Source organism: Ylistrum balloti, unplaced genomic scaffold (genome assembly GCF_031769215.1).
Source record: "Ylistrum balloti isolate Yb309-2 unplaced genomic scaffold, AGI_CSIRO_Ybal_v1 Utg370354, whole genome shotgun sequence".
In the NCBI taxonomy this organism is placed as follows: domain Eukaryota; kingdom Metazoa; phylum Mollusca; class Bivalvia; order Pectinida; family Pectinidae; genus Ylistrum; species Ylistrum balloti.
In genome coordinates this window covers 555,768-581,210 of record NW_026782252.1, presented here as the reverse complement: position 1 = coordinate 581,210, position 25,443 = coordinate 555,768, and the positions used below count along the sequence as shown (strand labels likewise).

The following is a 25,443-nucleotide window of genomic DNA, read 5'->3' as shown; positions in this document are numbered from 1 at the left end:
ATTATGTGCAATACATATCTGAAAAATTTGTTAGCATCTGTGTCTTTTTTTTTTTTAATCAGCATTTCTGATATTAAATACACCATCTCTTGAAATCTTTGGTTACTGCTCCCTGGAGTTGATGTATGCTGTTAAGATTACTGAATTTTGTGAGGTGTGAAATGGTGTGGTAGTGATGTAGTGAATGAGAATTATGATTGTGATGATGATGAGGGTATAATGGTGGTGGTGGTGATAAGGATCATGATAATAATGAAATGGTGATGATGATCTTGATTTGTAATGATGATGATGATGATGATGATGATTATGATGATGATTATGATGGTGATGATGGTTGTGGTGATGATGACAATTGATCTTGATTTGAGATGATGAAGTTGGCGGTGGTAGTGGAGGTGATGTGATGATAATGATGATTGATACATAATGATGGTGTGATGAGGATGATTATAGTGATGATAAGTGTGATGATGATGAGGATGATATTGAATTGTGATGATGATGATGATGATGATGATGATGATGATGATGATGATGATTAGGATGGTGATTGTGTGGTGATGATGATAATGATGATATGTATTGTACATTAAAATGGAAATAAAAAGATAATTACAAAAAAAAAAAAAAAAAATTCATTTATACGAAATGAATGTCCTGGAAAGTGACACAAATAAGTATAAGACATCTGATATGAAAGCAAGGCAAATGTTTATTCATATTAATTCATAAGTATAGACTCTAGTACAATATGTATAGGCTGTTATTAAGCATTCATTCTCATCTCTATCCACACACAGAAAAGAGACATACTCTTTATATATAGAAGATACCATCCCTCATTCTAACATGTATTTATACATTTTACAAATGACTTATTTAATAGTATAAAAATATCTAAATGAAATGCACTTTTGAAGTACTTGTGCCAAACACACTGAACAGAGAAAAGTACAAAAAATATTCAATTAAATCAACCTATATCAATATGGATGTATATGATTTTATTATTTTATGATTGAAAAAATCCTTGATTATTGAAATTTCTAATAACATGTTCCTGTTGACATTTAAAGAAAATGAAAATGACGGTCCATAATGAGTCTCTATAGGATTATAGTACCTTCAGCTTTATCCAGAAGTATATATGATTGATATGTAAAAGCTATAAAAAATCCCATCAACACGATTACAGAATACCAAAGTGTAGAAAAAAAGTGATAACAGACTCTCATAATAAATATCACTCTGAGTTTTTATTTTCTCATCAAATTCCAAGCTTGAACATTGCATTTCTTTCTTTGTACAATATATATTTCTTTTGTCACAAAAAAGTTTGAGTCAAAGATATGGACAATTCTTGTATGTAATAGCACTTTTCTACTGTAGCATATAATAACAGACATCACATTTAATTCGCTACAACATTTCCCTTCTTTTTTTTTTTTTTTTTTTACAGAAAGAAGGTAACTTGATATCCAACACTTTTTATCTGACACTTAATCAGAAATACTAAATGTATTAAATTGTTCCTGAAATTCATACCATATTGTATCGCAAAGTGTGTCATGCAATAAGATAAAAAAAATCAGCTTTAGTTTAAACTTCACTCTGATTTCAGGGAAGACATTTTGCATACTGAGTATCGTAAAAAATAACTTTGAACCAAAATTACAAATAATTACTCAAAGTCTTCAGAGCAAATTTACCACAAAGGACTATTTTCTAAGGAAGGAAAATTGGAGTCAATAGTGTTAAAAAACCAATGATTCCCTTGAACAGATGGAAGTCCAGTATCAACAATCAACAAATTAACATAGAGTAGACATCTTCAGTGCATACTACTGCAGCTTGGTTGCTATCATCTTACACTTAGTATGCAAATCTCATTTCTGGGGGGTAGCCAAGATTTTCCAGATTTGGGATACATGCAAAGTTAATCATGGGAGGAGGTCCACACATGAGGATCATTGTGCCTTCTTCTGGACCAGGAAGGTGGTCTCTAATCATGTCAGCACTCACAAATCCCTTACTGTATGTCCAACCTGTTAAAAGAATCACAGTATATTGACAAGAAATTGTGCATTGCTGGAGCTAGATAAAAATATATATCACATGACTCATGTTGTTCAGAGCTTTATCCCAATTTAATGTTTTTGTATTCATGAACATATGTTATATGACCTTTGACACTAACATACTAACAGAATACATTGTGCTGTCAAAATTGAAATGGGGACTTCATATTTGATATGGTTAAAATATTTCCGCAATGATTACGAAAAGATTTGATGATGTGATAAAAATCATCTTGACGAAACACGTCTATATGAGATTTCCTTTTGTACAATGATATCCAATGAGCACAGAGCCATACCTCTTTGTATGGAAAAGTTGCAGTAACTATATATAAGACTAAATTTCATTGCAAATATCTTTTATACCCAGGGAAGTAGATATAAAATTATTGAGGTTGTAAGCAAGAGATTAAAGATATTTCCCTGACAAGATGATGCTGACAGCGATGGCCTTGGAGTCCTCCTGTAACTTCAGTAGGGGCAGAAATCGAAGAAAATTATCTGTTGCACCCATACCAACTAGCAAAGAATTATCAACACATACCATCTTCAGGTCTGTCCAAAGTGTACCAGAGATGGAAGCGGGATGGGTGTTTTGTAGCGATGTCTTCAAGTTCAGTTCTCAACAGGATGTCATTCTCAGTCTGAAAAAAAAGAATAAAGTCCATAATTGATTAATTACTTTGTCTGGTTAAGAGATAAAGCACATTTCACCTCTATAAAAACCTCAAAATTACATTTATACCCTTAATCATCAATAAGTCCATATCAGGCATCAAAGTGTGCCTCTAAAGAGACTTATCGTAAAATCACATATTTCTGCTGGATTGACATTTTGTGGTTTTCCAAGAAAATACATTTTCATTGGCATTTGATCTTGTGGTTGATCCTTTATCACAAAACCCACTATACCCTGTGTCAGCTTTTATCTGTTTAATATTTTGTGGACATATAAATTCATGGAATTAGAGAACCAAAGAATCCAATAAAAATAAATCCTTAACAAAAATTATTGTTTTACAGACAGAGTACACAGCTGCATATGACAGAGAACCCGACAAAGTTTATAGAAATTCAGCATAAACATGGGGACTTGTGGAGCCATAGGTTTGACTTTCCCTCACCTGGTTGGCAAAGAGCAGAAACAACTCAGTCTTGTCCTTGGGATCCTTGAACACCTGCCTTATTAGCTGTAACATTGGAGTGATACCAGTTCCGCCTGCAATCATCCCGACTTTCTTGGCGGTGTAGGTAGATGCCTCAGTCTTTTCGTCAGGGCGAATCTTGAACTCTCCTTCGAACACAGAATACAAAACTATGACAACAGAATCACATAACCAAGCCACAATATGTAAGAACAGTGTAACTTCAAAGAATTGCCTCCTCGGTTAAACTCAACATGATCACATGTTGTGGATAGAAAAGGTTTGTAAAACATTGATAGGACAGTTCTACATGGTTGTGTTCTTTGGCAAAACATTACCTAAATGCTCTGCTTGGCATGCAACAGGCTTCCCATATGTTGTTCGGCAAAGTAGTCATAAGATACTACAAGAACAGCATCAAAATCACCCTGGCTGTGTATGGGGGGATACATCCAACAAATTTCCAAAGTGGTGGAATTGGAGCTTAACACCAAACGCATATCTGAGCTCAATACCTTTTTAACTGACATACAGTCAAATCTGTCAGCTACATAAAGATCACACAAAGAAACAGAGAGAAGTGGCATAAGAGAGTAGTCTTTAAACTGACATAATATGCCAGTAGCCTTTATAGACAGGTATTGTTGTATAAAGGCGACCTTTATTGACAGGTATCTGATACTGGATACCATTATATACTGGTATTTATTATATACAGGTGACCTTTATGGAAATGTATTTCAATATACAGATAACCTTTTTTGACAGGCATGTTTTGTTTACAGGTGGCCATTATGGCAGATCTGACAGCATGTGGAAAGTTCTACTTTTCATAGTTTTCTAATACAGAATTGAAGGTAAATTCAAAGTACATAACTTTTAATAATTGCAAGACTTACAGCATTACAGAAATGGATTTTAACACAAGAGAGAAACTATTTGAACAGCGGGGACATGAAATTCTCTTAACAACGCCTTGAGGAAATTAAGTTACAACACTAACAGCGGGTTTAATTTTCTGGTTTCATCTACCTGAATTTTTTACCCCTGAAATTTGTTTTCCAGAAAATAATGTATGATAGAACATTTCTAAATAAACTATTGCCACTGCATCTGAACAAGTCAGGGGTCAAATTTTGGAGATATAAATCAGTTTATGAAATATTTATCAAAAAAAGAATACTGTGTATCTCACACATACTATAACAGGAACACCTGTTTTGGTCAAATCAGCAACAGTAAATGGGGCTTCATATGGGTTTAAATAGAAATTATGCACATAGAATCTCAAAATGGTGGTTTAGAAGTAAATCTATTACGAATTTGTATTGCTCAAAAGTTAGTGTGCACAACAGCAAGTTGTTTACAGCAGCTTGAAATTTCATAGTGGCAATCAACATAGGCGACATGAAAATCAGATTTCACAGTATCAACAAACTTGATCAATTTTGGCAGCATGATGACTTGATCCTCTTGAAAAAAGAATAAAAGTACACCGAAGAGAAGATGTTTTTGAAATACCTGGTGAGGTGTATTTGAGGAGACCACTAGGCCCACGCACATCAATGTAGTCGTCAATAGACATCGCTTCAAGGTACTGAGTCATTTTACCTCCCTCTGGGAAGTTGGGATGGACATTCGCAAAATAAATCTGTTAAAAACAACTTAGACATCATTGGATGGCAGAAAAAAATCTTCGACAGGAAAATGAAATGGGAGCAAAAAAATACTAGCATAAGATTTTCCTTTGCAACTTAATGCAATTAAACTTATCCTGATACAAATACACAGACTTGAGTTGTCTCCCCTCCTCTATCAAAAGTTAAAATACTTTTTAAGAAAGAGTACATCCTGAATCTTAAAGTTAAATACTTTGCTCCAGATCTTCAATTTGGAAAAGCATAATAAACTCCAAAGTAAACAAGAACTGGAATCGAAGGAAGAATTAGAAAGAAATGAGATAGCGCAAAGTGTGACATTATCCCCCAATCCTCGCTGTTTAAAAAGAAAGACACACAATCATATATATATGTCAATATTACAACAAGTTTGAATTTTATTTGTTATTTTAATTGTTCTATACAAAGTATCAAAATGGAGAACTTCTACTAGAGCACTAGCTTGATGTCTGTACAAAGTTTTGAGTACCGGGTAATTACCTTGAACTGGCCTGAAAAAACTGAACTTTGTGATTTGGCCTATCTGTTTCCATGGTAACAGCAAAAGTATTTAAATGGAGCACTTCCCCATAGCAAAATAAACTACTAGCTTAATAAATGTAAAAAAAAGTTTGAGCAATTATCTTTATCTTTTCAGAGCACTGGTCCAATAAAACTGAAACGTGTGATGAGGGTCATCCATTTCCATGGTAACAGAAAAATTATGAAAAATGAAATGTCGTCAATAGCAAAAGGCACAACTAGGGCACTAACTTAATATATACAGAAAGTTTTGTAGAGTTGAGTGAAATGGTTTCAAAATTGTAGCTTGGAAATGAATGTAAACACTAATTTTGCATTTTTTTATGATGTTTCCATGGTAACAAACAAATGGAACAATCTGTTATATTTTTTAAAAGTTAATATGAAAATTTATGTGACAATCCCTGCATTTTGTAGAAACCTGTTTTTTGGCCAATCACAGAAAAGAGATTTCTGTTACATAATAATTCCTATTAATGAATGACAATTTGATCAATATTCAATCATTATGATACAGAACAGAAATGAAGAGCCACACCAACCTTGATGACAAGGTCCATGTGGCCTTTGTCGTCATCACTGGACACTGGAGTGTACGGCCGAATAATTAGCTGACCATCAATGCGAGCGGTCAAGTCGATGTGCTGGCCTGTCAAACACAGCATGGTTAATTTTATACATACAATATAGTAACACATCCTCCATCTCTATTTTTATAGGTAATTTCCTAAAATCAATATAACCTTTACTTTTGTACAACTGGAATTCTCTTTCTAGTTTAAAGTACTTGCACCTGAACATGTAATCATCATGATATTTCTCCAGCCATCTCCGTTCTACCATAAAGTGTATAAAATGTGAAGGTAATTCAACATCTTTAAATGAATTTTTGCCAAATCTGAAGATACATCATAACCTTTTTTTACACCTCCACAATGACTAAATCTATTTTGGTCTAAATTTGAGCAAACTAGTGACTAAGAATTTCTGAGAAAGTGAGCTGAATGCATCCATTATGAATGGTGAAAATTAAGAGGAGATAACACAAGTAAAGGACTGTGGTGTGACAAATGTTTTACTTAAAGAAAGATCTTAATATGACTTAAGTAAAAACAAACTACTACTGACCAACAGGGAGTCCAAGAATGTGTTCTGGTGTTGGCAGATCAAAACGGAATTTCCTGGTGTTAGGGCTGATTTCCTGTAAATCAGATTAGGTCAAAGTTCACAACCCTTTAATGGTTCAACCTTTATATCATTGCTTCATATATTGTATTTACAAAACAATCGCGAAAAAAAGAGATTATACAAGGAAACACACTTTGTTCTTACCTTTTTGTCAGAGAGTTTGAGTGAGTACTTGGTGTTTGGATCCTCCAAAGTGACCAGGGGCTTTTTCTTTTTCTGAAACAGCAGAAATCTAGTTATGATTGCAGTAACGATTACTGATGCCACTCCAATCACAACTGGAAAAGCCTGTAAACAAATAACAGGGGACAAGCTTAGCTCATCATTGAGATCACCAGCAAACAAACAGTGGAGGATGAATGTGAGTTTATCTTCACAAACGCCAGGAAACAGCCAATATTACATCTTTTTTGTAATGCAGGTTTCTCTGCTGTTTTCAGCAGGAATTGATTATCATATCGTTAGTTTGTGTGAGAGAATTACTTCATTTTCTCACAAATTTATGATGTTACTCTCACAAACATATTGAATGATGTGACATGCAATACATGCTCATAAGGCCAGAGACTGGAAAAGACAGAATAAGGTCATTTTCAAAAAATGCCTGTAAATGACTAACTGATATCAACTCATCTCCATCTTAAAACAGTGACAGCACTATCCTGGTAAATAAACATCGCCAAAGTCTCAACATGGATTTCAGAATTCGTATAAACCTCTTCCGGTCTTTGTTATTTTTATGAAGCATGATGCTCCTTTTCCAACAACAAGTTCTCACAACAGAAACATATAATTATGTCATTTTTTATCTTTGTGAGAAACGTCCATGTTATCATGAACATAGATGGAATTTCATTTTGAAGATGAATAGTGTATTTAAGTCCACATAGACCCAGAGAAAACACACTGGGCAGTTGTATGTTGATAACACGGTAATAATACATCCTACTGCCTTTTAATTAAGAATAGACTAACTGGCGGATACTGTCCTACCTCATTTCCTTAAATGGCTCAAATTACCCTTACTAATTTCAATGACCTCATAAGCTAGATTTTATTTGTTTTGTTTCATGGTAAGGTCAAACAACTGAAAGACACTCAATATGAAGAAGTTGTAGTGAAAACACATAAATGTATATTGATAGCCAGTACTATTTTTAGGTAGCATCCGGGTCTCTTTATAGTAGCTTTTGACTACCCATGTCTGATTGTCTGATCCACATACAAGAGGCCAACACCTGATATCCAGTTCAATTGAAGCAAATAAAGTCTCTTGGCCAAGAAAAATACCACATCAGCAATAGACAGTAGGGTTTGAACTCAGATCTCCGAGACTGAAAAGTCTCATATTCTTCTACATAAGCTCTTGTAAGTGACAAGAATTAACAAAATATTGATCTACAGTATTGATTTTTTCGCTTTAAACTTGTGTTAGATCAATAGTTTACATGTGATTAACTAATTTACATACTGAAATATAAAGCCACAGCACGTATTGATGTTAACTGTGACCATATGTTACATGAAGATACATGTATGTAATTTCACAGTGTGGCTGATGTCAAACATCTACATACATACACCATACTTATCCAACAGTAATCCCATGTCTGGTAATAAACCCACCCAAAAACATGGCAGTTACACAAGAAATGACATTTTTTTCCCATCATTCATTTTCCTGTGAGGGGGATGTAGCTCGCCCTCTCACATTGCCAAAACACTGATATTTGTCAGTGAGACATTTCTTGCAATAAAAAGAGACACAGACAGAGACAGAAAACCTGTAACCAACCATATTCTGATAACCTTTTCCTACCCAAAAAAACAACAATGCACAGAATTATGTACATTCTGTAAAATTGTATATTTTTGTGGGGATCAATTTTTGTGGTTTTTCAAAATTTTACTATTTTTCGAGAACACTTCTTTCCATAGATAAATATAACTCCATACTAATCTAACATGTCATTGACATTATTTTGAGTAACCATGAAATAAACGGAAAACAAAATGTTCATGAAAATTGACAATTTTACAGTAGCTACAATGTATGTGGAATCTATGAATGTCTCATCTTGGAAACTCTGTTTGAGGTTTATAGTTGAAAATAAATTAGCCACAAACTATTCTTGTAATACAATAAAACTTCTCAATCCATGGTTACACAAACATTTGCTTTTTTCCAAATGGAGAAATGCATGTATTACAACTTGTACTTGAAGAATGGTGCCTGACATAAACAGCCCCGAGAGTCTGATATTTTCAGAATATTTTTTTTAAAATCAATTTCTTTGTTTTTGTTTTGTTTATGTTTTGATGGGAGCAGAAGATAATTAGGAAGGTGTGCTAAGTGTTGAGAAGAGTGTATTTGCTGCACTGTGCATTTTGCTGAGTTGTCAGTTTAAAACCTCTTTCCGACTGCGGCAGCACATGGTCTTTATATATAGGTATCAGGTTCAGCCAGATACAGCTGTAATTCAACAGTTTAATGATTCATCAGGTCAAAGTTTGTTCCACAGACTGTTTTTGTTCTGCAGAAACATTCTCAAGTCTCACAATGTTGGTAGAAAAATCAAGTTTCTTGTGTATTCTCAGTTACTGAAATAAAGTGTAATTGGTTATTTAGCATTAGATATTTTCATACTTTTTTATACAGTTAAACCCCTCTACATCAAACTCCTTGTGACCTCGTCAACACTTTGTGGATACAGATATTAAATGTGTTTCACTGAATCACTTCACAATGCTATTGATATTTTGCTTATTTAATACACAATATTCACTTCATCATTAATTTTTCTACATGAAAAATTTCCATCTGGAGACTTTTGTTATTTTCATCATGCTCCAAATGAAGTTGTAGATGGTGTCATTTCTAATGGAAACTCAATTTATACAATAACATGTACCAGTTATATACAAAATTCCTGATCTGGGGAAGGGGGGGGGGGGCCTTTGTTCATTAAATAAAATTGATATTTGACAAAACAATATGCTTTTTAAACAACTTTCAAAAATAGTAATTGCCATCTAAAATACATTAAACATGCTAATGCATGACTTAATATATTCCAAACAAATTCTGCTGTGTTGACTAAGTTAAAAAATATTTTCAATCCAAAATAAATCTATATTTCTAAAACCAACTATCCAATTAAGTAGGAACATTCATAAGTCATAACAATTGTATACACAGCTTGAGTGCAATAAGGACCCAAAAATGTCTGGGCGTGTTGGAGCAGGGCAAATACGGTAATATACAAGTATTTCCTGTTGTCTGATAAAAGTCTATGAAATACTAAAAACAGAATTTAAAATCGTAATTACACATACAGTGTATATATGTAATAAAAAAAAATCCCAACTAAATGAACAAACATTTGTTTGTGTATTAGTGAAAATCTTGAGTGCTGAAAGCAGCATCTTCATGTACATTACTTGGCAGAACATTTGCACTCTTTTTATCTAGTCTCCTCAGTGATTCATACAGATTGAGTCAGCTCTATTTAAGTCAAATGTACATGTACTTCATCCTGCGCCAAAATCAGTTATGGATCAAGTAAAATTTTTTTCTTCATTCCACACAAACAATTTTTCCCCCAGCCATCATCCTCATTTCATATCAAATTTAAATAAAAAAGTTATCTTCAACAATTCCCAATAGTCTCTTTCCAGAATAAAGTCCTACACATCTTACAGAAATTTTCTTTGGAACCAAGATATTTAAGAAATTGAACTTTAACCTTTTTATTCTGACTCAGTACACATGTATTGCACGACGTGCTGTACTCAAAATTACGCTTACATAAACAGTGACTTAAAACAATGAAAATAACAGGGAAGATTTTAATTTTCTACTTCCTTTCCAACAGAAGGTTTTAAGTTTCTACTTCCTTTTTTCTTGTAGTGCAACAAAAAGTGAATTTATACTGCATTGTATACTTAAAGATATTTTAATATTTGTAGAGCCTTGTCATCATGTCTGAAGGATATTTTTTTTTCATTTTATTAATTATTTATGGCATATCTGGGAATGCAAAGTATCTCTGAAATTCTTTACTACAAAACTTTTGGTCATTTAAAAACTTCAGAACTTCGGATAGAGTTATATATCACAAACTGCTGGAGAACCAGCCCTGTGAATATTCACAAATGTTGTGATCGTTGTCTTGGTTACAAAGACATGGTAGACATTCCAGTGATGTAAAAATCAAGAAGAATTGGAAACAAAGCTAAAATTCATGTCAAGTTGTCGAGACCAGTAAACTTTTACACTACAATCTCATCATGCTTACCCTGGCCAAAAAACACCTACACACTGTAATAAGCAGAATAATCATGAATGTACCGTATCTATTCAATGATAAGCCCATGGCTGGTAAGTAAGCCCACACACATATATATTTATATATTACTGTTTAACAGATTCATTACTTCATGGTCCTGTAATAAGCCCACCTCCTACTTCTACTTTAAAATCAAAGGTTAAGCATTGGCCCAAAAGTGTAATGGCAAGATTAATAGAGTATTTCATAACATACTATTCTAGCTACCAACATGTACCTCAAAACTAACAATTTGGTTGGGAGCTGTATCATGGACTTAACTTACCTCTGTAACTAAATAAATTCTTACATACGAGGCCAAACATTAACCTACATGGCCATGCCATCATATACCAATAAGTACAACATGCAGTGGTAAGGGAATGGAGGTTCGGACTTGCCATATACTATATGCCTAAAATTAATTATTAATAATTCTTCCTTTTCCTTGAAAAAATTTACTTGTCAGTACTAATCTAAGTGACAGCTGATGAAATTTTAAGTTGGAAAAAATTGTAAAATCTTGCATAATTTTCATTTTAAAAGTGATGTTTTTCTGAAGTATTATGTGTCAAATTGGAGTATATCTCACTAAAAAATAGTTTTTCATCCAGAAATTGATCATCAAACATTTAGATGAAAGTCTAGCAATATGGATCTTTCCAGATACAATCTAATATTCTTTAGACAAGATATGAAAAATACTCTAGTCCAGATAAGAAAATGATATTGAAAATTCCTCACTGTTATAAACTTCAAGTGTTTTGAAAAGTTTACAGATCGAAGGACGAGGAAAAGAAACACGATACAAACTGGGTGGTATAATTATGATAATTATATATATGTACAATAAGAAGGTAGTTTTTCATCAAGAAATTGATCATCAAACATTTAGATGAAAGTCTAGCAATATGGATCTTTCCAGATACAATCTAATATTCTTTAGACAAGATATGAAAAATACTCTAGTCCAGATATAATGATATTGAAAATTTCTCACTGTTATAAACTTCAAGTATTTTGAAAAGTTTACAGATCGAAGGACGAGGAAAAGAAACACAATACAAACTGGGTGGTATAATTATGATAATTATATATATGTACAATAAGAAGGTAGTATTTTTAAATTGAAAAGGAGAAAATTAGTTACAATTAGTGTCGAAATTATAAATACAAAGTTTACAAACAATATACAATTCTGAACATATATGCAGAGTGGGAAATTAACACTTAGTGATATATATATAATTAGTTTATTCTAACATATTTATAAAACTTTGAGGTAAATATATATTTATACACAAGAAACCATCGTAGAACTTTTGAGGTAAAAAGGAAATAATCATTTACCAATTATGTACACTAAGACCCATTTTTATCAATCAAGTCACTTACAGGAAAGAAGTGCAACATACATGCATAGAATAAAACAAAATGATACCAAATAGAGGGGTGGGAGGTGTAGGGGGAGAAGAGGGTCATTCTTACAGATATAATACCAATCAGAGATATAGGGGAGTGTGATCAGATATATAGGGGGATCAATATATGATAGCCATCAGAATAGTATCTAGGGGGTATGATGAGATATAAAGGGGGGATGATCAGATATAAAGGGGGGATCAATATATGATAGCCATCAGAATAGTATCTAGTGGGGTATGATGAGATATAAAGGGGGGATCAATATATGATAGCCATCAGAATAGTATCTAGGGGGTATGATGAGATATAAAGGGGGATCAATATATGATAGCCATCAGAATAGTATCTAGTGGGGTATGATGAGATATAAAGGGGGGATCAATATATGATAGCCATCAGAATAGTATCTATATGAGATATAAAGGGGGATCAATATATATGATAGCCATCAGAATAGTATCTAGGGGGTATGATGAGATATAAAGGGGGATCAATATATGATAGCCATCAGAATAGTATCTAGAATGAGATATCTAGGGGGTCAATATATGATAGCCATATATCTAGGGGGTATGATGAGATAATATATATGATAGCCATCAGAATAGTATCTAGGGGTATGATGAGATATAAAGGGGGATCAATATATGATAGCCATCAGAATAGTATCTAGGGGGTATGATGAGATATAAAGGGGGGATCAATATATGATAGCCATCAGAATAGTATCTAGGGGGTATGATGAGATATAAAGGGGGGATCAATATATGATAGCTATCAGAATAGTATCTGGAGGGGTATGATGAGATATAAAGGGGGGATCAATATATGATAGCCATCAGAATAGTATCTAGGGGGTATGATGAGATATAAAGGGGGATCAATATATGATAGCTATCAGAATAGTATCTTGAGGGGTATGATGAGATATAAAGGGGGATCAATATATGATAGCCATCAGAATAGTATCTAGGGGGTATGATGAGATATAAAGGGGGATCAATATATGATAGCTATCAGAATAGTATCTAGTGGGGTATGATGAGATATAAAGGGGGGATCAATATATGATAGCTATCAGAATAGTATCTAGGGGGTATGATGAGATATAAAGGGGGGATCAATATATGATAGCCATCAGAATAGTATCTAGGGGGTATGATGAGATATAAAGGGGCATGCATTGTTTTTTTTTTCAATTAGATAACTGTTAAGCAATTTATTTGCAAGTTTTAATATTCATGCAAATATGAATATATTAATTTCAAAATGGAAAATGTACATTAAACACAGCTTTTAAGTAAAATGATGACCTCAATCAATCTATAACAGAATTTATCCACAGGTAACTGTATGTCATCTCGAGTGCATAACGTAGCTTTGCAGTTTTTCTCGGTACACTTCCATGATATCCATGTGTCCCTCTTGTTGTTATGGCGATATATAAAGCCATTCCATACAAGATGTCTACCACCCCTGTTAGTCTCTAAAAAGTCTACATGTAGCATAACTCCTGCCATGTTGATTGTGAAACTGATACTTTAGCATACTGTCAAAGGTCTTTTATAGATAACATGTAAGCTGAGATGAGGAGTTATTCCAAGATGAATCTCTGTAAGTCTAATGTTATTCCAAGCTGTTACTGCTAGGGTGAACAGGATTCTTATACGTAAGCTGAGATGAGGAGTTAGTCCATGCTGTTACTTCTAGGGTGAACAGATCATTAAGTCTGTAAAAATCTACTATGAATATTTTTGTATGCATATATCCCAAAGAAAAAATATCTAAAACTATAAGTAAAAATATAAGTTGCTTATAAACATACATTTCAATGAAACACTAGGTTTTTAAAATAAGATTTGTTCCTTCTTTGAATTATCAAAAAAAAAAGAGAAATAAAACCAATATTAATTTAAATATATTCAATTGATTTAGTATTAAAATGTACAAGTTCCAATATAAAATGTAGTTATTTTTATTTCTTTCAATGTGAAAAATGTACATGTTCCAATACAAAATGTAGTTATTTTTATTTCTTTCAATGTGAAAAATGTACATGTTCCAATACAAAATGTAGTTATTTTTATTTCTTCATATATATTTTATATATTATATATATCTTAAATCTATGAGGCCTTTGGTCAATCATGATTAAGAAACAACAACTGCTGCAGGTAATTGGTTTGTTTATCTTTCTACACTTTCCCTAAATTCCCACTTTGCCTTAGCCCAATTCCCATTTCGCCTTAGCACATTTCCACCTGTTTTATACCAAAATATGTAACTAAATATTCTAAGAATCCCATTTACTATCACTAAAAATTCAAAACTTCAGTGGTTCCACGCAAGAATTATTCATCGTATATTGGTCACAAACTCTTTTCTCTTCAAAATTAATTTAAGTCTTAGTCCTTTGTGTAATTTGTGTACCTATTAGTAAATATCATTTGAAAAAGATCTCAAAGTATTATTTGATAGCAGTCAGTTACAGGTGGATAATGGACAATATGCTTGTGCTGTATTACTGTTGACATCCAAGATGGCTGCCTGTGGGCCACCTTGATTTCAAATCAGTCCAAAAAAGGTACAATGCACAACTAGGGACCAAGGGAAACCAATATCTATGAAATATCAGAAGGATCCATCCAGTACTTCCTCAGATATAGCAGTAACAAGATTTTACTCTCAAAATCCAAGATGGCTGCCTGTCAGCCATCTTGATTTCGGATCAGTCCAAAAAGGTATAATGCACAACTTGGAACCAAAGGGAACCTGCATATGAAATTTGAGAAAGATCCATCCAGTACTTTCCAAGAAATAGCAATAACAAACTTTTGCATTCAAAATCCAAGATGGCCACCTGTCTGCCATCTTGAATTTGAATCAGTCCAAAAAAGGTACAATGCACAACTTTGCATATGAAATTTGAGAAAGATCCATCCAGTACTTTCCAAGAAATAGCAGTAACAAACTTTTACTTCCAAAATCCAAGATGGCTGCCTGTCGGCCATCTTGAATTCGAATCAGTCCAAAAAAGGTACAATGCACAACTGCATATGAAATGCATATGAAATTTGAGAAAGATCCATCCAGTACTTTTCAAGAAATAGCAGTAACAAACTTTTACTTCCAAAATCCAAGATGGCCACCTGTCGGCCATCTTGAATGTGAATCAGTTCAAAAAAGGTACAATGCACAACTAGGGACCAAAGGGAACTGCATATGAAATTTGAGAAGATCCATCCAGTACTTTCTCAGAAATAGCGGTAACAAACTTTTACTTCCAAAATCCAAGATGGCTGCCTGTCAGCCATCTTGAATTCGAATCAGTCCAAAAAAGGTACAATGCACAACTGCATATGAAATTTGAGAAAGATCCATCCAGTACTTTCCAAGAAATAGCGGTAACCAACTTTTACTTCCAAAATCTAAGATGGCCACCTGTCGGCCATCTTGAATGTGAATCAGTTCAAAAAAGGTACAATGCACAACTAGGGACCAAGGGGAACCTGCATATGAAATTTGAGAAAGATCCATCCAGTACTTTTCCAGAAATAGCGGTAACAAGAATTGTTTACGGATGGACGGACCACGGACCATGGACGCAGGGCGATTTGAATAACCCATGGAATAAAATGGAAACCTATTTTGGAATTATGAACTACATTTTGAACTGCTTTCTCCATTGACCTTGACATCACCACAATTTCGGTTATCATTTCAATTTTTTTCATTTTGACCTATAAATTAAATATAAATGTAGAAATAGGCAGTATCTGATATAGCCCTTCAGCTTGTTTCTTCCTCTTTTCTCCCTTCTTAATCCATTGCCTTTTCTCTCCTTTCTCTTCTGCCCCACCCTTTCCCATCTATCATATTTATATGTATGTTTGTATGATCGTGAGTGTGTATGTGTGAGGGAGGGTGTGTATGAGTGTGAAGGAGTGTGTGTGTACTCATTCCATAGCATGTATAGGCTGGGCCAAATTTGATAGCCATCTTTATATGCTGGTTCAGAGATTGTCAATTTTCTAGTTTGATAATTACAATGATGATGATGATATTTGAGGAGGAGGAGGATTATTGATGATGATGTTAATGATGATGATGATGTTAATGATGATGATGATGATGATGATGATGATGATGATGACGATAATGATTGATGTCTGTTGATAATGCATTGCGAAAGATGATGGATGATGATGATGATGATGATGATGATGATGACAATAATGATTGATGTCTGTTGATAATGCATTGCGAAAGATGATGGATGATGATGATGATGATGATATGTTGCGTACAATTTAGATATATATTATTTATGATGATGATGATTATTAAAATGTGACTAGAGTGAAAATGATATTATGCCCTTAAATATCGTGGTGTGTCTGTGTATCGGTATGTGTGAGGGCGTGTGTGTGTACTCCAACCATGTGTGAGTGTGGCGTTGGCATGGGTGTGAGTGAAATATTTATGTTTTGAAAAATCATTGAAAAATAAAAAAAATCATGAATTAAAAAAAAATAAATAAATAAAATATGTTAGTGAGTCTGGAAATGAACAAGCTACATATACTAAATTTATCAAATAATTTCGTAAATTAAAAGTGAAAAAAAACTCCACTGAATTTGAGTTATTCTACTGGCAGGAAGTAATTTTCATTTCCATAAGCTAAAACTTAGGAGGTATGTCGCCAAAACATAGTTTACAGGGTTTATTTGACCTTTATTTAACACCAGCTCAACTGATGTGGTTATTGCATCAGCAGCGTCTTGGATAGAGATCAGTTTCACAGACGGTCTTTAAACAAAGTTCAGCTCATCAATAGCGTGTATGCTCACCAATGGAATTGATGCATGCTTGACAATGATGCCTCACTGATGCAACAAATGTGCTTAAAATGCCTGGGGAATACCATTCTCACAAGCACACGTGACAGGTCAGGTAACATCAATGGCTGATTTTGGAGGCAATGCAGGCTTGGGCAGCACATTCGCATTGGTCTGGATATAGAAGTCAGATAGGCCCGCTCAACATACGGGCCAGCATTATCCTTTTGCAGCATGGCATTACATCACTGCACAAATGGAAGGGCATGAGGCTGAATTATTTCATCACAATATCTGATGCCTGCAAGTGAGCCGTCCACAACCACAAGTACTGTTCTGCCACTGAATGGAATTCCAACACGATGGTACACTTTAAAAGGACCATAGCTGCTGTTGAGATGAAACCTGGACTCAACTGTAAAAAGAACATGTGCCAAGTCCTGTCATGTGAAAGGTATGTGTCATCTACACCAGACTAAACCTGTTATATGTTGATGTTGCTGGAGAACGGCATTTGGTTGGACATCATGGATATATGCCTCGCCTCATTCAAGCAATCAATTATGTTCCTTTTGAGGACTCATTCTTCTAAGGTCTGGAATACTTCTACCTATCAAAGGAGCACTTCTGAGATACATGTATCCTGGCGATTAGACATTACACATGGAAGTCCTGACCGAGGCCAATCTATGGTGGTCCCAAACTGTTGGTACTGTCTCCAAAAGGTGTCTACAGTATTTCATGTGCACACCAAATTTTTCTACATCGCCAGTTTGATGTACACCAGCTTTGATCACACCTTCGACGCAGCATCTGTCAGTCTTATTCAACCTTGGCAAGGTGTTTTTAAGACGCTTTTCAAAATTTTGCTGATTTGGTGTGTTACAGGTATTTATATTAAACTTTTACACAGGTGCTTGCAATTGACTGCTGGCCAAAAAAGAATGGGTAAAGGAAGATGTGGGCAAGACTGACAAACTATCCGTGCAAATCACACACTGACCAGTGTAAATGACCGAGAGGCATACACAACTTACCTGTGTAAAGATTCAAGCTTTAATTAATACAACTGAGCAGTACATGAACATTTTACACATGTACAGTTTCTTTTCTCCACTAGTATATAGTTGAATGGCTATTTTATTCTAGAAACATTTACATATAAATTCACTAGTATAAATAACATTTTTCATTTGTTCAGCTTAAACCTTTCTCCAACACAGCAGGGGGATTATATAACTGAATGTAATGGCAAAATTTATGATAAAATTTATGATAAAATTCATACACATTTGAAACATGAGAGTAACATGCATAAAGGACATACAATATATAAGTGCCCTGAAAAGCTAAAATACATTCTGAACATAGCATGAGAGATCATTATTACTATATCTGACAGTGTTCAGTAGTCATTGGAGATGAAAAAATATTACATGCTGCAGTGCATTCAAAATCTGAGTATAATTACAATTACAATTAAAGTGAAATAAGAACATAGTTAATATAAGTATTTAAGTTTCAAGTAAAACTCATTGACATTTTTCCGTCCAGTAGATCTTACATCTGTAGAAAAAGCAAGATATAGCCTTGATGGTTACCCAAGCATGACCAGGCTTAGTCATGCAGTATTGGCTGTAGGCGGGAAAGGGATTTATATATCCTGTATATTATAAAGGTGTGTTTAGATATTCATGTATGTACTATTGGAAAACCAGATCACTTTAACAATAACTCTTGTAACACTATGCTAGCAAATATTGCAATCAATGTCTTAGTTCTTGGAAGAAGATCAGGAATTTTAGATACTGTCACAATTGGATTCATATCTAGTTGAAAATTCTCATTTTCCATGTTGTAAAAATCAATCTTCACATCCCAGGAACAGAATGTAAAATTCCTTTTATCAAATCAGTCATATATATATTTCAAAACACATATATGTACATCTGTGATTCTAAAAGGATTGTTTTAGGGGATTTCTAAACTTCTGAAACTTTTTAAAAGAAAATTGTTTATACAATTAAGTCTTATACATCAAACAATAAGGTATGAAACTGGGCAGACTATGTGAATGGGTTCTCTTTTTTCATAGCACTGTTCTTGTCATCTTTGAATCCTCTTTAATTCCAGATTTGTAAAATTGTAAATTAAATACATGTCATATTTTATAGAAATGGATACTTATAGATTTATAACAGAACAACAATGTAGCGCAATATATATATACACTGTGTAAGGAATCAATGCTAAAGTTTAAAGTGTTCTTGCTGAATCAAATGAACAGGTGAATTATCGATTAAACCATCCATTTGGAAATGCCATGACATTTTGATCACATTAAGCTAACAAGGCTAAGCACACAATCAAATTTTGAGGTATAACTGGCTGCATGATATGAAATAGAGACAGCTGTATCTTTGAAATCTTTGTTTACAAATGTACATTATATATATGTAGCCTGATATCGTTTGTATCAATAAATACTCGTGTCGATGAATGTAGAAAATAATTTTGTTCGTGAATTTCTGCCAAAAATCTTCCTGGCATGCTTGCCAGAATTTCCATTGTTTTGATTTTTTTTTTCATCCTATATTGTCAATCATTTCAATTTGATTCTATCATTACCAAAATTTCCAAAGCTGGTGTCAATAATATCAACATTTCAGGGTTCACAAGGCATGTAGATATAATTCTTGAATGTTTCGTGTGTCATGAGCTGGCTCTGTACGTTATTTGGACAAGAGTTGGTGCATTCATATTAAGTATTTCACCGGTTCAAGTTATAATCATTCCAGTCATGACAACGGCTAAAAGTCTTCCATTTACCAGAAAACTGTTAATGAAACTCACGTGCAATGTAGGAAATCCCATACTGTCCTATTTTGACCTCTGTTACACACACGAATGTCTGTAGCCGGTTTTCTGAAGTTATGTGTGTCACCTCAAAAACTTACCTATCTTTTATGGTCCGAGCAGAAGCAATATATATATTTTTTTTCGTTTCAACTCTACTTGCGAATTCTTCTAATACTCGTACTTTGGTCGTCAACTTGGTCCAAAAATTTAAAAAAATTATTGAATACACGGAAACATCATCGAGTGTTTCGCATATTGTGATTTTAGCTGAAGTTGAGAAAAAATAATCAAAACGTCACCCTTCTCCCCCTTCTAAAAACGAAAATACAATCAAATAATAAACAAAACTTGCTAAATAAACAGAAATATTAAGTGTCAGTAGGATCGCTACATTTGTCGGTATCAAGTACATACCCAATCATCATTTGTCGGCATGTTTGTTCTGAAAAAGGGCTGCAGGTTTTCCCTCCGGACGATGAGCTTTGATCAACCAACGACTGCTTGCTTGCCATTCGAAACTTTCCTTTTCTCCATTGATTTGTACACGCACCGCTTTCTGTGTCGCGTAGGCGCTTGTAATATCCGCACACACAATGGGAGGTTATACTTCGTCATCTATTTGTTGACGGACAGAAAAAAAAAGAGAAAAAAACACTTCATGATAATCAATGAAGACCAGATCTTCTACTTCATCCATGACTTGTTGATCTCATGTAACTAAATGTAAATAAACAACATACGAGTATCAAACACCGTCCACCTTCATATCACTCAAGGCCAAATTTCACAAGATCATAATGACGACACAATAAAACTGACATACATAATTAAGGCAGGGGGTCTGGAGCCGGTGGGTCCAGGGCAAAGCCCTGGTGGGGGACCTCTGGACGAATCCAACTTAAACTGGTGGATTTTAGCATTGTTTGGTTGCAAATTTGAAAGCTTAAATACACAGAAAAACTTTGTTTTCAACCATGTTTTTGTAAAATTCCTCAAGTTGTGATGATGACAATAATAAATGTAAATTACAGATCATTACTAGGCATGATAATATATACATTTGTCTTGAAATGTTTTTAAGTCATGCTAAAAATATTGAAATGGCTTATGTTGAATTGATATAACTTGTTTTTGAAAGAAATTCCCTGTTGTGTTTTAAAAAATAAGGAGTTTACCTAATTTTGATGCAGTTACAGGACCTTGTTTTGATACGTAAACAATATAAAAAAACGCGAGAGGTTATTTGGAAAGTTCATATCAGATGACTGATTTCGCATAGCTCTTTGTTCGATAAGGTCAAGTAAAACTTTTCATATTGTGAAGATTGAAATATTTCAACGATATGATTCAAAGAAATGAATATATACTATATTGTCACAGAATTGTGTTTTGTCAGTACAGTGTATATAATATGATGAAAATCGACCTGCTAAAACTTAAATATCATTGAATATTAAATATCTTCTGTAAAATTTGCAATTTTTATTTTGACAAAATTATTGGGAGGGGGGGGCTTTAGCGTTTTCTTTACATATCTCAGGACAGCCTCAAGAATAATTTAAGATATTCAATTATTTTTTTTACATACATACATACATACATACACATTGAACAGTAACTTACAGAGTTACAAAAAACTACTTTTGATGTTTTAGAAGAAACAATTCATGTTTTCGGTAAAAAAAGTCGAAATAAAGATTGCACATCAAGTTTAATTAATCATGATACAAACAGGCATTTACAAATTTACCCCAGTTGTATAAAAAAAAATACAAATAAATAAAACCCAAAAACCAAAAACAACCACAAAATAAAACACACATACATATGTATGGTCAAAATTATGGTCGGAGTTTCCGGGGGTGTATAGTACATATCATACGTCTGTGCTTCATCATATTTCTAAAAATATGAAGAAGCCAATCCAGGGGAAGGGTCATTTTTCAACGCTCGTGTGACTTTTAGCCGTTGTATAAAAATAGTATAACTGTATTATATATAAAAATTAAATGATCAGAGCAGAGCAGAGAAATCTTAGTCAGAGATTAGAGACAAAAATCACAGACTTACATATAACTAATTATACTAATATCTACTATTTGATAGAATCTGTGGCGCAATACCAAAACTACCACTTTAACCGTAATTACGCCTGTATTCATGGTTCCACCAGACATACTCGGTGAAATGTACTTTTGTTACATACCGCGTGCAGAGCTTGTAAATGACACAGATTTTACTTCAACGAAAGAGTTCCAAAACATCTTTTCGTCCGAATGTCAACCGTCACGTAATAAAGAATGCGAAGTTTTATTTAAATAAAGAGGTCAGTATAAACTTATCCTACTGTTGAAAATGCCCAAAATATGTCCATACTTTTATTTCATTATCTTTATGCTACACGTTAACGCGGTATGCTGGCAATCGAGTTCAAAGGTTACCTACAGGTATGTTATATCAGAGACATGCATAACACATATGTTATATACGTCTCTGGTTATATACATAGAACAACAGGACATGGCAGGTGACAGGATTTAAAAAAAGCGTTACGTTTTAACATTTACAATATTAATACACAAATTAAAAGAAGCTAGATTTGTTGTATAGTCAATTGATTTATAAAACCATTGTTACATTCTCCTGTGGGTAAACCAGAAGCTTGTTTACCATAATCATAGGAATATGCTATATAACACTAAAATACAGGAATCATATATACTACAAAAACACCAACTGAATGCAACGTTGTCGGAGCATATAAAACACGGTACTGCCACTTGTCTGTTTTTCGTTAGATAATCATTGCACCTTGGTTAAAATTCACCATCGGTCTGGGAAGAAATGTTCATCAATTCCAACTTGAAATTGATTATGACAATATATTGTTCTGGCCAATATAGAGCTTGTATTACAGTATGCATGTCACAGCAATTGGTTATTGCTCACCATCACATGACGTCACACAATTTGCTAGACCAAGGGGTTCTATCTATCTATATGTGATTTTTATTTTTCTCTTGGATGGAGATGATACCGTCCACATCTTAAACAAAAATATGATCAAAGATAGATTGATGTCTTTTGATGTCTGCATGGAAGAAGGTATATATGTTTTTCTGATCAATAACAAATATAACACTGTAAATGTTGTCAGAATAATAGATTATTGGTCGAACATCTTTCCTGTTCCCCACTGACTGGTGAATGACAGACTGTGTCTACTATTTGTTGCTTACAGCACACAGGCTTGTTCTGTCGTCTGTTTTGTCATCTGTTCTGCCATCCTGCTAAAGTGTAAAGAAAGTATTCCAAATCCATGCAGACTTGTAGATTGTGTGTTGTCTCATGACGGTGAGCAATGAAATATTGCTGCGATATGTAAATTTCCTGTTACTACAATTTAAACTCAATTTAGTCAAATTTCACTTCACAGAGTTTACAAACAGCAGTTGTAAGTAATCGGTTATATTTCTTGATTAAGACTTACAGGCAGAACCTCTGTGATACAATACCAGTAACTGTGGCTTTTACTCATGACTTCCATCATGGCCCAGACGCAAAGAAGCCGTGTTATACAGCTCTACAAAAATGTAAGTTGTAAATACCTTCAATGTAATGGACTTATTACAGTTTGTTTCTTTGTTTTCATTAAATTTTGTAATGTTTTGTTTTGAGCTTGACTTGTTTACCATATTTATTAATGAAGTTTACGATAGAAAACAACACATTTGTCCTCCCATTTTTTTCTAGAAGTAAACCCATCCATGGTAAATAGTACATCCTTATATTGCTGTTCAGTAAAATTATTAGAAAAATATCAATAATTCAATTTGTCCATTTTGACTTTGAGTAAGAGGCACCAGCTACCTGCTGGGTAATGTAGTTCTTGGTCAATGGGCTTAATACAGGACAAACACAAAAACTTGAGAATACTTCTGTAATAAGTTTTTCACAAAATTGTAATTTATTTTTTAGATAGAGCAACTGTCATAGGCTTGTTTCTATCACCTTGAAAGTGTACTATTCTAACCCTTCCCCCACCCCCTCCATACACACACAACACATACCAAAAGGTCCGGAATACCTACTCAGTTGGAAAGAATATCTATATTTCAGTATTTTTCACATTTATGCAGCTACAAACTTCAGTAAGATCAGCGTTACTGGTAACATTATGGCAGATATTTTGGATAATACACACCATAGCTGTTTATTAATGTCAAGACTGATGATTTTGAATAAATGTACATGTTTTAAAAATCTTTTCAGCTTTTGCACATGGGACGTGACTATCCTAAAGGATTTGATTACTTCAGGGAACGACAGAGAAAAGCTTTTCGAAATAACAGAAATATCACAGATCCACAGGAAATTGAGGCACTCATCGCCAAGGGGGAATATGTCCAGAAGGAAATAGAGGCATTATATTTTTTGATGAAATATAGGACTTTGAAGAAGCGGTATTATGTTGATCACCCGTCAAATGAAGCAACTTCACAGAAATAACGATAATTTACAATCGCACTTGAAAAGTTAAGGGTATACATATGCTTGTGATTGGATCAAGAGAATTGTGAAGAAGAAAAGAACAGAAATGTACTTTATGAACGGCTAGCTGTGATTTATAGAAATTTTCACTTTGAAAAGCATAAGAAGTTTTGCATGGTCCAGTTCTGTATGATAAGAAGAAAGTTTGATATAAATTTTAGATTTCATTAAAAAAATGTTTTAAAAAAACCAAAATATTCAAGTAAATTGAACATACAATTTGTCATTATTTTATCTTTCAAACATGTGGTCCAGTCTTCATTTCGATTGACCTTGTTATCCAGTGAATTTGCCAATGTTTATTTTTTGTGTATATAACTACAGTTGAATACTGTTTACCTCATTGGCTATATCGGTCAGATATTACTTTTGATGTTATTATATGTTCAATAACTTTACATGTCATGAATTAAAAATAGCCTAACAACATAGCTGATTCTATTTGGTTTTCTCCTCCCCATTTTGACTTTTAAAACCTGTCAAAATTTAACTTTTCTGTGTGACTGTAAAATCACTAATTTTTGAGGGGGATATTTTTCATTGTTTTCATGTGTTCTCTGAGTTCACAAACTTATGTGTCCATGATCAATAGATATCACTTGACATGGGTAATATAATACAATGTACTAGTGACTATTGAAGGCTAGATGTGTCCATGAAATGAAGTGACAACAAAAATGTACATTTTGTGAAAAACCATGAAATATAAACCTTGGTATGTGATCAAAAGTATGATACATTTGTTTTTATTTCACATGAAAATTTAGGAAACTGATCTTGAAAATCAATGAATTTTTGTTTGCTATTAAGGCTCGCAAGCTTCCTAG

The 25,443-nt window shown here is 33.6% G+C and overlaps 1 protein-coding gene and 1 long non-coding RNA gene across 4 annotated transcripts; one reads left to right on the top strand and one right to left on the bottom strand.

Moving 5' to 3' along the window:
* Positions 1 to 697: 697 nt before the first annotated feature.
* On the bottom strand, positions 698 to 20,597 carry LOC132553783 (NADH-cytochrome b5 reductase 3-like). Of its 3 annotated transcripts, none has more exons than XM_060218060.1 (8): positions 20,480 to 20,597; positions 6,760 to 6,903; positions 6,556 to 6,628; positions 5,970 to 6,076; positions 4,748 to 4,877; positions 3,206 to 3,375; positions 2,626 to 2,725; positions 698 to 2,048 (listed from the first exon to the last, which is right to left on the bottom strand). In XM_060218060.1, the coding sequence occupies exons 1-8, from the start codon at positions 20,498 to 20,500 to the stop codon at positions 1,876 to 1,878; spliced, it is 918 nt and encodes a 305-aa protein (XP_060074043.1). In that variant the 5' UTR covers positions 20,501 to 20,597; the 3' UTR covers positions 698 to 1,875. The 3 variants fall into 3 exon arrangements, with proteins under 3 accessions (XP_060074043.1, XP_060074045.1, XP_060074044.1); XM_060218062.1 differs by having other exon boundaries at positions 6,760 to 6,831; XM_060218061.1 differs by lacking the exon at positions 20,480 to 20,597 and adding an exon at positions 20,060 to 20,129 and having other exon boundaries at positions 6,760 to 6,831.
* A 1,714-nt stretch (positions 20,598 to 22,311) lies between these two features.
* LOC132553792 (uncharacterized) lies at positions 22,312 to 24,427 on the top strand. Its single transcript, XR_009554358.1, has 3 exons — positions 22,312 to 22,391; positions 23,550 to 23,658; positions 24,338 to 24,427. It is a non-coding gene; the product is annotated as an uncharacterized LOC132553792 (long non-coding RNA).
* Positions 24,428 to 25,443: the final 1,016 nt, after the last annotated feature.